At 39.1% G+C, this 14,253-nt stretch overlaps 1 protein-coding gene across 14 annotated transcripts in view; it reads left to right on the top strand.

The window, feature by feature from the left end:
• The window catches only part of LOC121957960 (protein 4.1), a 147,114-nt gene that overhangs the window by 121,357 nt on the left and 11,504 nt on the right, over window positions 1–14,253 (top strand). For 12 of the 14 annotated variants that reach the window (XM_088090386.1, XM_088090385.1, XM_088090387.1 and 9 more), the window contains 4 exons: window positions 4,743–4,871; window positions 10,025–10,141; window positions 13,437–13,517; window positions 13,845–13,964. In XM_088090386.1, coding sequence (XP_087946512.1) covers window positions 4,743–4,871; window positions 10,025–10,141; window positions 13,437–13,517; window positions 13,845–13,943 — 426 coding nt within the window. In that variant the 3' untranslated portion in view covers window positions 13,944–13,964. The remainder of the gene's footprint in view (window positions 1–4,742; window positions 4,872–10,024; window positions 10,142–13,436; window positions 13,518–13,844; window positions 13,965–14,253) is intronic. The other 2 variants (XM_042506789.2, XM_088090395.1) reach the window with 2 other exon arrangements.

Raw genomic sequence — 14,253 nt, 5'->3', positions numbered from 1 at the left:
AGTCAGTGGCTTCAGGTTCCTCTGTGTGATCACATCAGTGAAAACCTGACCAGGACTCACCACACCAGTGCCATTACAAACACAGCCAAACAATGGCTCTTGTTCCTGTGGAGGCTGAGGAGGCCCAGCACACACTCTATGATACTCTGCAGCTTCTCCAGGTGCTCCACTGTTAGTATCCTGACTGACTGCTTTACCGCCTGCCTGGTCTGCTGCTGCCAAATACAGCAAGCAGCTGCTAGCTGACCAGCCAGATATAGTGGTGGTTACAAGGAGCAGAAGAGTCCCAGGTGATGAGGAAAGAGCATGGAAAGACTGAGAATTAACAGGGGCTGAAGGAACAGCTGGAGCAGATGTGAAAGGTGAGGTCCAGAGTGGTCCTGGTGCTAATAGGAGCATTTGGAGCTGTGACCCCCAAACTGAGAGAGTGGCTCAAGTAAATTCCAGTTTCAACATCTGAACAAATCTTTTCAGTAAGATCTTTTGACAGTGTCTTACTTTATTGATCTGTTTCACACTGTAAAGTGACTGGGAAGGAATTTAAATTCATACTTCTCCAAAACAATAGATTGACTTACCCTATGGTAACAGGCAAAACAGTTCTTAACAAGAATCCAATACATTTTTCAGCAAACCTCATAATGACACAGTTTCATGAAAGTCAAAATATGAAGGAATTATCATGTGTTAAGTATAACAATGTATTTGAAATATTGTTGTCATTATTTTAGGGGGATTTTTATGGAGTGCTTCTTAAAAGTGGTACAGTGAAATGACAGAGGAGGAAATCTGAGAAGAATTTAGTTGTAATAATAACACTTTTAGCAAACCTGTAAAGGACTGTGTATTGACAGATGAACTTTGTTGAAATGTGTATTGAATAATGAAGTTGCACATCATTTTAAATACATCTAAAAAATGGAATGGTCAAATGACTTCAAACTTTATATGTATAGAGGAATGTGTTCATTGGAAATCCAATGGAAATGTCAAATATTTATGAAAAGTAAAACAGGGAAAAGTGTAGTAATGATACAGGAGTAGTAGTGGTAGTAACTGCTGCATATTGCTTTAAAGTGTTAGCTGAAATACCATCACACCATAAAAGAAAACAGAGGAGGACAGTTTGCCATCAATTTTCAAAACTGCACAGTGAAATAATACTGAACAAAAACAAATTGAAAACAAAATCCAAGAGGAGGAATTACATAATTTTTCGCACCTATTGTGAACATTTGAGGTAAATAATTACAAAGCTGTTCACACAGGTTTACACATTGATTTTGTGAGCCTAGAGTGGCTCTGTAAACATTTCAAAAGAATTTGTGATAACATCGAATTGAAAAAAAAAACAAAAAAAAACTAAATGCCTCACACTGATGTCATGCATCACAGGATGTTGGGACCAACAACACTCGGGGGATCCAATTCAATTAAATTCAGTCTATATATTGTTTTTTGGGAAATCCTGCTCATTCTACCTCTTAGGAAGTGACAAGAGAAAGAAATGTATTTGCAAATAAAAATGTGATGCATAGTTTCCAAAAGCACCAATTGTTTATACAGTAGTTAGTCACACACCAGTGTTTCTGGTGCATTAAACCACAGCTCCACTAAGTTGCAATCTTGGATATGGCTTTGCTCAATGAATTGTGCTTTTGTAGAATTCATTATATACCATATGTTCTATAGTTTTGTTCATCTATAAGTGCTGGTTGAACTTAATTTTCCTTTTAAGTTTCTTTGAACTAATATGTATTTTCACAGAATTTGGATGCTTTCATTCTGCTGGCTGCCACCTCACTGTATAATTGTGCCACTGAACATGCTCAGTGATTGATTGTTGCTGGTGATTCAGTGTCTGTAGTTTGCTTTGTTAAATAAGTTTGTTGCTCATTGGTTTCATGATAATGCAGCTCACTTGTGTAGTGACATTTTTAGTGATACTCATAGTCATCACAAGTCAGTTACATTCCAAGGCTGTACTGTTATGTTACAGGCAGACTTATCTGCAATTCATTACATTAGTTCTCTCTCTATGACCAGAGATAACTGATCAAACTACTTTATTCACCACAGACTGAACTAAATTGCAGGCACATGTGGCATGCTTGTTCTTTTCAGTTTGTAAGGCATATTTTCTACAAACACTCGTAGACCTGCTCCTGAAAAGATAATGCTGTGGAAGACTGTGTCACAGAAGTTGTCACATGAACCAGCAAACCAGCAAACCACCCTGTGTTTCCACAAGTTTAAATGGAACCAGTTAACAGTTAAGTTAACAGTACAAGCAAAGGTATTTTTTCCCTCAGAAAAGCAAGCATGTTCAACGTATTAATGAGACTGCTGCACTCACATGACCTCCCAATCCTCTCTTCTCCACCTTTAGATTATGTCAGGCTTACTGATGTCTTCACGAGTCACACATCAGGTCAGGGACACCTGCTATTTCTTTTGCCTCCAGCTGAGAACCAAATTTTCAGCTTCTGAACAGTTATTTTGGTCGACATGTTTCAAACAGTTACAAATTGGGTATGCAAACTGGAATGAAACAGGCTCCATATTGATGGGAAAGGGGGACTCGAGACTAAAGCTGATGAGTTCAGGCATTCATTCATTCTTCCATTGTCTGTAACTGCTTGTCCTTGTAAGGGTCGCATGCGGCTGGAGCCTATCCAAGCTGTCACTGGGTGAGAGGCGGGGTACACCCTGAACAGGTCGCCAGACTATTGCAGGGCTGACACATAGAGACAGACAACTGGTCGCAATCTCATTTACACCTACGGGCATTTTAGAGTCCCCAATTAACCTGCATGTCTTTGGAATGGGGGAAGAAGCCGGAGAACCCAGAGAGAACCCATGCAGACACAGGGAGAACATGCAAATTGAAGGGCACAGAGTTCAGGCAGACCTGGTTAATTTTGAGGTTACAATTTTCCCCAAAATTGTCATAAAGTAACAAAGTTAAATTGTAACATTTTATTTCAGCCTTGTGAATGGTTGAATCAAAAGTATAGTGTGTCAAAACACAAATGCATTTTTCTTTTTCCTTTTTCCCAAGACCAGCTATGGAAGCATGCAGACAGTTACTTCTTCAGTTGCACAGCCTTGTCAACATGACAGAATGAAGTTTTTCTTGACATGCAGTTGTGCATGTAGGTGCTGTCAGTATCTTGCCACACATGTATCTAATCACTATCATACCCTGTCATCGTCATCTGTAATAAAAAGGCTTTCCTGGCATTTTGACATCCCCAAAGATCCCCTGCAGACACGTTAAGGTTGGATAACAACTCTTCCATCACTGAAAAATCAAGAATTGAATATTAAGCTTCATGTTTCCAACTCTTAAACCGCAAAGTGGCCCATGATCCAAACTATGTCATAAATCATCTAATACATACAGACATTTAATCAGCAATAAGGTGAGCACAGAAAAAAACCCCTCTCTTTTCAGTAGATGAAAGTATAATCAGCCTTCTGGTGCCAAACTCTGCACAGACATCACTCTGAACAGTGTAGCTCAAACATACAAATAAACAAGGAGATAAAAGATATTTTTGACTGAAGTGGGACTTCAGTGATGGTTGCATAGTGTGGGAACACATCCAGTTGTCTCGGTCTGTTGTTTGGGCAAACTACATAAATAACTCTGATATATTTTTATCTCTCAAGTTGCTTTAGTAATGTTGTCACAGAGTAACATGCACCATATGTAAAAGACTGAAGCAACACAAAATAAACATGGTAAATGAGCTGCACTTGTATAGCGCTTTTTTGTTTTTTTGACCACTCAAAGCGCTTTCACACTACATGTCGCATTCACCCATTCACACACACACACACACATTAACACACTGGTGGCACAGTGTTGGGAGCAATTTGGAGTACAGTATCTTACCCAGGGATACTTCGACATGTTGACTGGAGGAGCTGGGGATCGATCAAGAACACCATGAAGTGCTGCCTGTAACTCCGCTATGTAAGAAACATGAGGGCACCTGTAGGAGCAGGAGGGGTGGTGGATGGGTCCAACAAACCCCAGGCTTTCATGTGTGATTTTTTTTTTCTACACCTTACCATGTGCCTCCTTCCCCCAATCCTAACCATTAATGATTAAACGTGCATATTTTTGACTTCCTGGCATTGATTGCCATATGCTTTTGTTGCCTAAACATAACCACATGCAGTGTAATCTCACAATGTGCTTTTGTTGACATCACAGTTGTGCCACCCCAGAACGAAAATAGTAAACACAGAGAGATACCTAGAGCGTAATATGGAGAAGTAGGTGTCCAATGCAAAGCAGCAATACATGACAACCTGGGATGAAAATGTGTTGGTATTACATGAGCTCTGTAGAGCTACATATTCAGTAATAAATTAAGGGAAATTCATGAGACGTCTCCTGCTCCTGCTCAGTGAAACCTCAGCTGGATTTAATGTTAGAGACCTGTTCCTTACACTGCTGAGTACTGAAAATAAAAACAAAAATGAAATCCTTAAGATAATGCGTGGCTACTGACATGTGCACATTTCCATAATAATATGAGTTCAGGTTCATTCCACACAGCAAGCCCTATCTGTTCCTTAGTTCATATAAGAATTACATTAGTAACTTAAGTAATACAGATTTATCAACTTGTACTTATGCAGTGCCTTCTCTCACAAAACCTAATGTCCAGTAGTTGTTTTGTCTTGATCAGAGAGTTAGTTGCTGACTGTCTTTCTGATCCTTCCAGTCTCCTGTGCTAAAGACCCAGACAATCACCATCTCAGACATCACCAACTCCCTGAGAGGAAGTGTGACCTACAAGGACATCCCCTTGGTTCACACTGAGACCAAGACCATCACATATGAGTCAGCACAGGTGAGGAGAATTCTGGGAATTGCTCACAAAAAAAGAATATTTCACAAAGTAAATACAGTCCTTGATTAAACACAAATAAAAGTCAAAAGTCTTACCTTGTATGCAGTGCAGTTGTGTTTAATTAAAGCTGTGCTTGTACACATTTACATTAGTGTGAATTCACTGAAGTACTGTACATGAAATGGCCCTGCCGTCTTAACATGGCACTATGTGGTGGCGTCATGTTTGGGTTTAGGCACTAAAACTACTTGGTTAGATTTAGAAAAACATCTTGGTTTCCATTTAAATAACTACCCTGTATACATACTAAAGGTAACATCAGTAAGTGTTGTACCTTGACGTGACTTTGTAAGGGAAGGAAATACATAGAGTTAAAAGAAATCAGCGTGGACTTTTAAGTTTCACACAGGAAGCAAACAATGGTCTCCTGGGTAAAAGTCCTGTGTTTCTTTCACCCTTTCACCACCCTGACCTTTTCCCTACTGCTGTGGCTCAGGAGGTAGAGCCGATCGTTCACTAATCACAAGATTGATGTTTATATGCTTATTAAAAATGCTAATTTATTTCTTAACTAATGAGAAATAACTTCAAAACACAAGGCATTGGATATAAATTTGCATATTGCCATAAAAAAACAAAAATTGATCACAAAGAAACAAAACATTAGCAGTTCAAACCCCAGCTCCTCCAGTCTGCATGTCGAAGTGTCCTTGGATAAGATACTGAGCCCCAAGTTGCTCATATTCATATGCATTGTGAATGCATAAGAATGAGTATCTTCAGCCAGGTTGGTTGACAGTATATTGTGTAGTATACAAACTAAATATACTGTATATATTTAGTATACAAGTATACTGTGAACCAGTTGTTCTCAAACTTTTTACCACCTCAGAAAATATTTGGCTCCCCAAGTATCACCACAATGACCAATGGTAAAATACTAAAATACACTAGCGTATGCTTCCCATAGTCAGCTACAGAGCGTTCAAAGATTATTAATTGTTTATTATTTGTTGTTGACTGCTGTTTTTAAACCGTTCATATTACCTCTCACCATCACAGTTTAGCTTTTAACTACAGTAATCATAGACATATCTGCATACTAACCACATGTCATTATATTAAATTTCAGCGATCTCATAGTTTAAGTATTTCATTTGAATTTTTGCAGTACTTTGACAGCATTATATATATTTGTTTTTTGCTTTAATGAATGTAACTTTCTATAAGAATAGTTCAGAGATTCCCCTGCAGACCACTACTGTAGAGGCTGTAGAGGACTGACCCAGTCTAAAATTTATACCCTTGTCTGACCTCTGCCAATTTGTTGAAATCAGGCTAAGCTGTCAGTTAACCATTAATTACTAGTGGACAAGTGGACGAGGCATCACTTTACATTGGAAAAGTCATGGACACACCAGGAGGGCACTCTGTGTGTGTGTGTAAGAGCCCACTGCTATGGTAATTAATGGCCCAACTGCACCCCTCTTCTCCCCCCTCTCCTCCCCCCTTGCCAAATCACTGTGTAAAGAAAAGTTTGCGGCAGCCAATTTCCATCTCAGTTTGTACTGGAGTAAATGGGGAATTTTTTGTGTCTTTCTTCCTTTGGAGGCTCCGTGAGCGAGCTGTGTTGGGTTTTCAGCTTTCAAACGTGATTTAATCCGACCACCACAAGTTTTCCTACGTTCTGATGTACAAAATTGTGTATATTCACTGCTATCTGTGGAAGTAATGGCAGTTTTTTCAGGAAATTTTTAGATTGTTTTTTAGCTCCTCCACACTCTACTGACAGAGTGGCTTTGATCTCTGACAAGAGTTTCGCCCATAAAAAACCATTGTAAAATCTGAAAATCCTGAAAAACATCACGATACGTTAACTGCAAATTCATCGTAAAAGTTATCAAAATTTCCATTTATGTCAGTACAGTCCACGACCTGGTGAACCATTTAAAGTTTGAATCATTTCTTCACATCATTGTATGGCAATCTTTTGTGTACATACTATTCTATTACTTACTTATTATTATGTGTACATACCTTATTTCCTCTATGTACATACTTATTTTATTACTTATTTATTGTTATTTGTTATTGTTATTTTCTTTGTTACATTTCACTTTTCTTTTTTCATGCTGCTGTAACATTTGGAATTTCCCCCAATGGGGGATCAATAAAGGAATATTCTATTCTATTCTATTCTATTCAATGTTCTGTGGCCTCAAAGAGTCATGAACTTGAACTTTTTTTACGTTGATTTCTGGAGGCCCTCCAGTACCTTGAATGGGAAATTTTCGTCAGTTTTTTGGGATTTTCGGGAAAACCACTTGGCGAAAGTCTTAGAAAGGTCATAGCACACCATTCCCGAATTTCCCGCATGTTTGATGTATGTTTGGTATATCCTGCAGCAAAGCTGTGGGACAAGTAGCTGTCCAAAGTGTATATGGAAGATGAATAAGAAGAACTACAAAATGCATTTTCTGCGGAACATGCATGTGGATGCTAATAGCTGAAATCAGTTTGAAAGCATGTTTGAAAATGCATAAATCTATTGCTGAAAATACATAAATTTATTGCCTAAAATGCAGAGATGTATTACAAATTGACGGAAATATCTGAAAAACTGACAGAAATGGAAGCTGAACTGCATTAAAGTGAAGAATCTAACAGCTGAACTGCAAGAGTGTCATGAAGAAGTTGATGTCAGTTGAAAAGATTAAAATAATCAGTGTTTAATATTTTAGGCATAAAATGTAGAAAATTAAATGAGAGGCATAAATGTCCTTGAAGAGCACAGCATTTTGACGTTTGGATGGTTTCTGTAGCCCAAAGTATGCAGAAGTAGCAGTTTAGCAAAAAAGTACAGGAAGTAAAGGAAAATAGCAGTACACCTATTACCACAAGGGGTAGTAATAGTATAAGAAGCAGTAATAGCAGTAGTGGAAGAAGATGTATTTACAGTAGCAATAATAGTGTGGTAAAAAGCAGTACAAAACTACCAGTGTAAGCAGTAATGGTAGTAGTAACAGTAGTAGTAGTAATAATTGTTGTAGAACTACTTCAGAGAGACACAGAGACACAAAGAGAGAGACAGACACAAAGCCACAGAGAAAGAGCGAAAGAGAGAGAAATAAAGAGAGACAGGCAGAAAGACAGAGACAGACACAGGGAGTAAGAGAGACAGTGAGACACAGAAAGAAAGATAAAGAGATGAAGAGAGAGAAAATGGTAGAAAGACAGACAGATAGAAAGACAGACAGAAAAAAAGATAGACAGAGAGAGAGAGAGAAACAGAGAGAAAGACAGAGACAGCTAGAAAGACAGACAGACAGAGTAAGAAAGACAGACAGACAAAAAGATAGACGAGAGAGAGAAACAAAGAGAAAGACAGAGACAGGCAGAAAAACAGAGACAGACACAGAGTAAGAAAGACAGAGAGACACAGAAAGACAGACAAAGAGATGAAGAGAGAGAGAAAGGTAGACAGACAGACAGACAAAGAGATGAAGATAGAGAGGAAGGTAGAAAGACATAAACAGTCTGACCTGCTAATTAGAAGCACCTGTGTGTCTGACACTGACAAGTCATGGTCACAACTGATAAAAGACAGAAAAGGAGTGTTTAAAAAAGACACCCTACAGACATAACTTTAAGTTATGCTATCAAAATGAGTGGACAATGAGCACCACAAGACGTTGCTGAAGAGACTGATGTGTCAAATGTGTCGATAAAGTGAAAAATGACTGAGATAATCCAGTTTCTAAAAGTCCTTCCATCTGGGTTTTGCTCAAACTTGATGGAAGGACTACATTGCAGCAAATGGGAGCTGGACGGGATCTCTTGTTGCTCTGAGGCAGAAAAAGGCATACAAATATTACGCCTATGCCTTAAATGAGCATATAAGGTGAAAGAAGACAAAAATACCTACGTTGTGATGTACAAATTGTATATGAAACTCTTAAACTGTGGGCAGCAGATGACTTTGTTTAAGAAATTTTTGTGAAAGTGCAGAGACAGAGATATCCAGAGTGCTGGAGCTCGTTAGTGATGTCACTGCTACACAGTGCAGGCACTGTATGACGAATAAGAGATAGCAACTGCTGACTATGGGGTCAATTGTGGTTCAGTAGAACAGTCTGGGGGTAATATTATATGCATTTAGTGTGTACTAATGCACTGCTTCGCAGTGCAGGCACTTCGGGGTATGTGTTGTGCCAAATAATGATAGGTCACTCATTCATTTAAAAAAGTCAAAGTTCTCAAAAATTTAGGTAGTTTAAACAAAACTTAATCTGAATTTTACAGCCTCTCAATGACCTCTTGCGAAGTCCTGCCCCTCAAATGCAAATGACCAATAATAGCGTAGGCCTAGCATCGGTCAGTTCTGACAAGGGTCCAACAGCTACACAGCTGTGCTCCATAGACTCTCATGCAGTCATGATAGATTTTCATTATTTCCATGCTGTTTTTTTGGATTACTAGTTGAACGTTGGGCCTGGTGCAGTTGTTATAATGAGACTTGTTATCTGGAGAGGTTGGAAGGAGATATATACATTTCTTCCCTGTTTTACAAACCAAAATCACTCTAATGACACAAAGCCGGTTAAAAATTGGCAAAGTGCCCCTTTATTTTGATTGTCTTCTGTTTCGGTTCTCAGGCGATGTAGTAATTCACTGTTATCGGTACGATAGGCTTTAGCTTCTCCCTATCTGTATCTTTATAACCTTTTTTTGCTACTCAGTCAGTTGGACATCCTGGAGATATCCACCAATCTCATATTGTAGATCCTTCTGTTTGCTTCTTTGTGAAGTTCCCTCTTTGATTTTCTAAAAGTGTGACAATATGTCTTCAGGGAGTGCAGTCAGTTGCAGTGGGAGCTCCATGCTCGCTCTGACAGCTTGGTAGACAACCACAAAGGGGCGGGGCTTTAATCAGCAACTTTTAATTTAAAACAGAAAATGTATGAAATAAAAATATTGTAAGTGGACATGCAATGCCAGCATAATTATAGTTGGTAACAAAAAAGTTGTAAGGTTCAATCCAAGCTTTGATCTTTAACAATCTGACAATCACACAAATCTCAGAGAGAACCGATAGGAGCTCATTGAGTGTGTTTAAATGGATTCACTGAAGGTCCTTGACTAACATTTAGAAGGTGTCTGTCCCGCAGCCTGTGGACAGCCTGGCAGAGAGGGACTCAGGAGTGCTGCTGAGCGCCCAGACCATCACCTCAGAGACCATCAGCACCACCACCACCACCCAGATCACCAAGGTGTGCTCACCTCACTTACAGCCCCACAATCAATGCACGACAAATCCATACTGTTCTCTATTTAGTCAGCTGTGCTCATGCTGCTGACCCTTCACAGCACACTGGTTAAATAACTGCTGGAGAGTGACTGAGGGGACTTCTTCTCCTCAACATCAGAAACATAAACTTGTTCATTCCCTGATACCAACACAAAGTTGTGCCCTAGTTACCTGGCCGGCCCCGATCCTCTCACCTCCAGTGTGTTTCTCCTGAGGATTTCTTTCAGTGGTGCACGTGAACATTTGAAACACAATTCTGGCTTTTGTCCATATCAGCCAAATGGGTCCTGAGAGGAACCACATTTCCTTTCAGCTTTATTTATATTACCAGGAAAAAGAAATACATTTAAACCTAAGCCTAAAATTTTGTCTTGGATAAAACTGCAGAAATGTACAGGATTAAATACATACTGTTTTTTAGTAAGGACAGACCAACCAAGCAACATGCCTCAGCTTTTTCACAAACATCTATGAAAGATTCTCTGTTCCACAGTGTGCAGCATGATTTATCCTGACAAAGTGGGCTTACACTATAGGTCATGTTATGTAGACACAACACAGTGTTGCTTCATTGAAGGGCAATATGTGCCATTTGTTATTAACCATCAATCTCATTGTATTGATATTGTCAGGGTACAGTTATCACTGGAGGATATGTTGTTAGGTCTAGGCCAGAGGTTTACAAACTTTCTTTCAAAGTGTCAGAAGGAACAGGTGCATGTTGGTGGAAGTCAGCTGATTGGGCCCCTTCATCAACACAGTCAGTCGTTACTGCAGCAGCACCAGCTCATGGAGGCAGGTACATCCAAAAATCTTCAAAATTCTTTGGGGTCAGGATACACTGCACATATTTTTACACACAGTGTGTATTGCACTCTAATATCTATAGTGAATAAATGTCAAAAAATCCAATTTAAATTCATAAAAAAAGCTCCAGAACTTGGCTGAAAATCATCACATTCTAAGTTGTATTTAGTTCATAGTTGACTCTGTGCTCCGGCCAACTCAACTTCTTCCTCCTGTCACACACCAGCAGCATCCAGTGTCCGCTGGCTGATCTGTTCCCACAGACAGCTTCTCTGTCTGTGCTGTGACTGTAGCCTAAAAAACAGCATTGACATCACCAGCGCCTTTCTGAAAAGTTCAGTGATTTTCAACTCGAAGCACCAGACATGGCCCAAAAAAGGTGGAGCACTCTGACACCTGCCACATACACTCTCTCCTTGTATAGGGAACATCTATAAAAAAAGAGTAGAAATGAGAAAAAAAAAGATGCTGGTGCTGAGAAAAATATTTTTAAATTATATTTAATTAATTATACTTTCTTTTTACATCGCCCACAAGGCATTACTGGAACTGAGGTTACTTTCAATCTTCTAGCTTCAGCTTCAGAGCATCATTATCAGCCCACACTGTCAGGTCTGAGGGATTTCATTAGCAACAAGCCTGAAGGCTGCAGCAGCTCCTACCTAAAGGCCACAGTCAAGCCTGATGCCCGACTTGAGCCCTGCTCCCTGCAGCACTGACTGTCTGGACTGGCCTTCTTCCATCATCTCCTCATGTTAACTACCATGTACACAGAGCTTAGTATAGTTTCACTTCCTTTACATTAACAGAGACGCATTCAGTAACTAAACACAATCCAGGGATGACAGTTATCATTAATTATCCATCCTAACAAGAATGTTCCTGATTCTCAGCAGCGTATCACCCTCCCCTCTTCACCAGCTCTCCTTTCCACTGTGGCATTTCATACATGAACATCAGATGTGTCCCAAAACAGAACAACATTGGAGGATATCTTAGGCCTAATGAACAGCAGCCTGCTGATGTCGCCACTTTAATCTGGTCCAACCAGCAAAGATATACCATGTATCACTGTAACATTCTGCCACTCCAGCTCTTTGCTCTTATGTTAATGCATGTACATACTGAAATTCCTCATTAACCCTTTGAAACCTAGGAAAATAGGCTTAATTTCTTTGAAAACGTGGGAAGAAGGCAATGTGCAACTGAAAAAGAAATGACCTAAAAATGAGCAAGTAAAAAGTGCAAAGAAATTACCTGAAAATTACCTCAAAAACAAAACAAAACAAAAGAGAAAGAAATAAGGGAAAGGTAAAAAAGCAAACAAAAAAAACAAGAAAAAAAAATCTTTAAAAATTGTAATTACTCTCTAACATAATTTAAAATATGTAATTACAATAAGTATTTTTTCCAGGTCTTTATTAAGCAAGGACCATGCATAAAAACATTAATCTCAAAATAAGAAGAGATGATTCACGCCAGATTTAGCTATTAGCTAGTTTACATCTGCAGTCCCTGGGCAGGTAAAAAACACAACAAATACCTAACACTAAAAGCAATTATCACACACACTAAGAACATTACATTACAACAGACAATTCAAACAGATACAAACACACATCAACACACCAACACAGGAGCACCTGGTGGCTCAGTGGATAGAGCAGGTGCCTCATGTATGGAGGCTAAGTCCGCAGCGGCTGCGGGTTTGATTCCAGCCTTTGCCCTTTGCTGCATGTCATCCCCTCTCTTTCCCCCTTTCACACTTTACCTGTCCGATGCAATAAAGACATAAAAAAGCCCCCAAAAATAATCTTTCGAAAAAAACAAAACAAAACACACCAACACATCCATCAAGTTGGCTACAACTAAGAAACCATCATTCATAAAGTTTGGAACACAGTGAAACATGTTTGGTTAATCAATATCTGTTCCTTTTTATGCCATGGGAAAAAGTCAGTATAAATATAATTTAGTTTTAAAAATGTGTCCCTAGCTTAAAAAAAAAAAAAAAAAAAAAATCAAAATCACAAATTGCAAGACATTTCATGCCAGATTCGTTTTTCCCATGTTTTGGAAAGAAATCAAACCCATTTGCTCAGGTTTCAATGGTTTAAATACTTATTAAAGGCATCTGAACACAGGAAAATTAGTTTGATGTCGATTGAGGTTTCAAAAGGTTTAGACATTATTTAAACAATAACATTTATTTAGCATACATTCATGATACTTTGCATCATCCTCCAACACTGAGCTTGATCCACCTGAATGCTGACCTTCTCTCAGGGAGGGACGCCGCACTGGTCTAACAGCATCATCAGTCATGTCAGGCTTCACTGCTTATGTCCATTCTGTTGTAATTCAAAATTCAGAGGGATAATAAAGATGGATTTTGTTTTTGCATGCTTCTCCTAGCGTATATCTCAGCATGTCTCATGTTTCTGTTGTAGACGGTGAAAGGAGGGATCTCTGAGACTCGTATAGAGAAGAGAATCGTCATCACTGGAGACACTGAAATTGATCATGACAAGGTGAACAGACTGAAGAGGAACTATTATTTCATGCTTCACTGTTGACTCTAAATGATGTAATAATAATAATGTTTAATAAGAAATGATGTTCCTGTGTTCCTCTGCAGGAAGCAGGTGCTTCCATTATGTGTTGCTTCACATTGCCACAGATTTCTGTTAAAATGCACATCTACCTGCTATGTGATGCTGGAATTATTTGTAGTGTTATTTTGCCTCATGGAGCAATTGTGTTCATTACAAGTAAACGTGTTTTCCATGCAAGTCTCATTAAACTCATTCATCATGCTCATCTTAACAAGTCTGGGTTGCTGTCCCTCCTTCTCTCAGGCTTTGGCTCAGGCTATTAAAGAGGCAAAGGAGCAGCACCCAGACATGTCTGTTACCAAAGTGGTTGTGCACCAGGAGACAGAGATCAGCCCAGAGTAACACACACTGATCCTTTGGAAGGTGAGTGTCCATTCTGAAGCTGCCATCAGCTGTCCTTCACCAGCCATTCTCTGCTCCGACTCACACTCTTGATACATCAAGAAATCTCTTCTTTTCATGCAGAATAGGTTAAGATTATAATTCCTTTGCATGAAAAGTTCATGTGATGAGACCTTAGGTCAAGGATGATGAGAAAAGAGCATTATTTAGAAAACTGTAAGAAGCTTGGCCAGCTGAGCTGCAAAAACTAGCATAGTTGGACAATGTTGGACAAGAGCAGACCATATGTGGGTGATAAGCAAGGGTATAA

This window comes from Plectropomus leopardus, chromosome 17, assembly GCF_026936395.1.
Source record: "Plectropomus leopardus strain MGB_pleo_1.0 chromosome 17, ASM2693639v1, whole genome shotgun sequence".
Classification (NCBI taxonomy): domain Eukaryota; kingdom Metazoa; phylum Chordata; class Actinopteri; order Perciformes; family Serranidae; genus Plectropomus; species Plectropomus leopardus.
The sequence above is the reverse complement of the archived record's forward strand: the minus strand, read 5'-3'. Positions and strand labels throughout refer to the sequence as shown.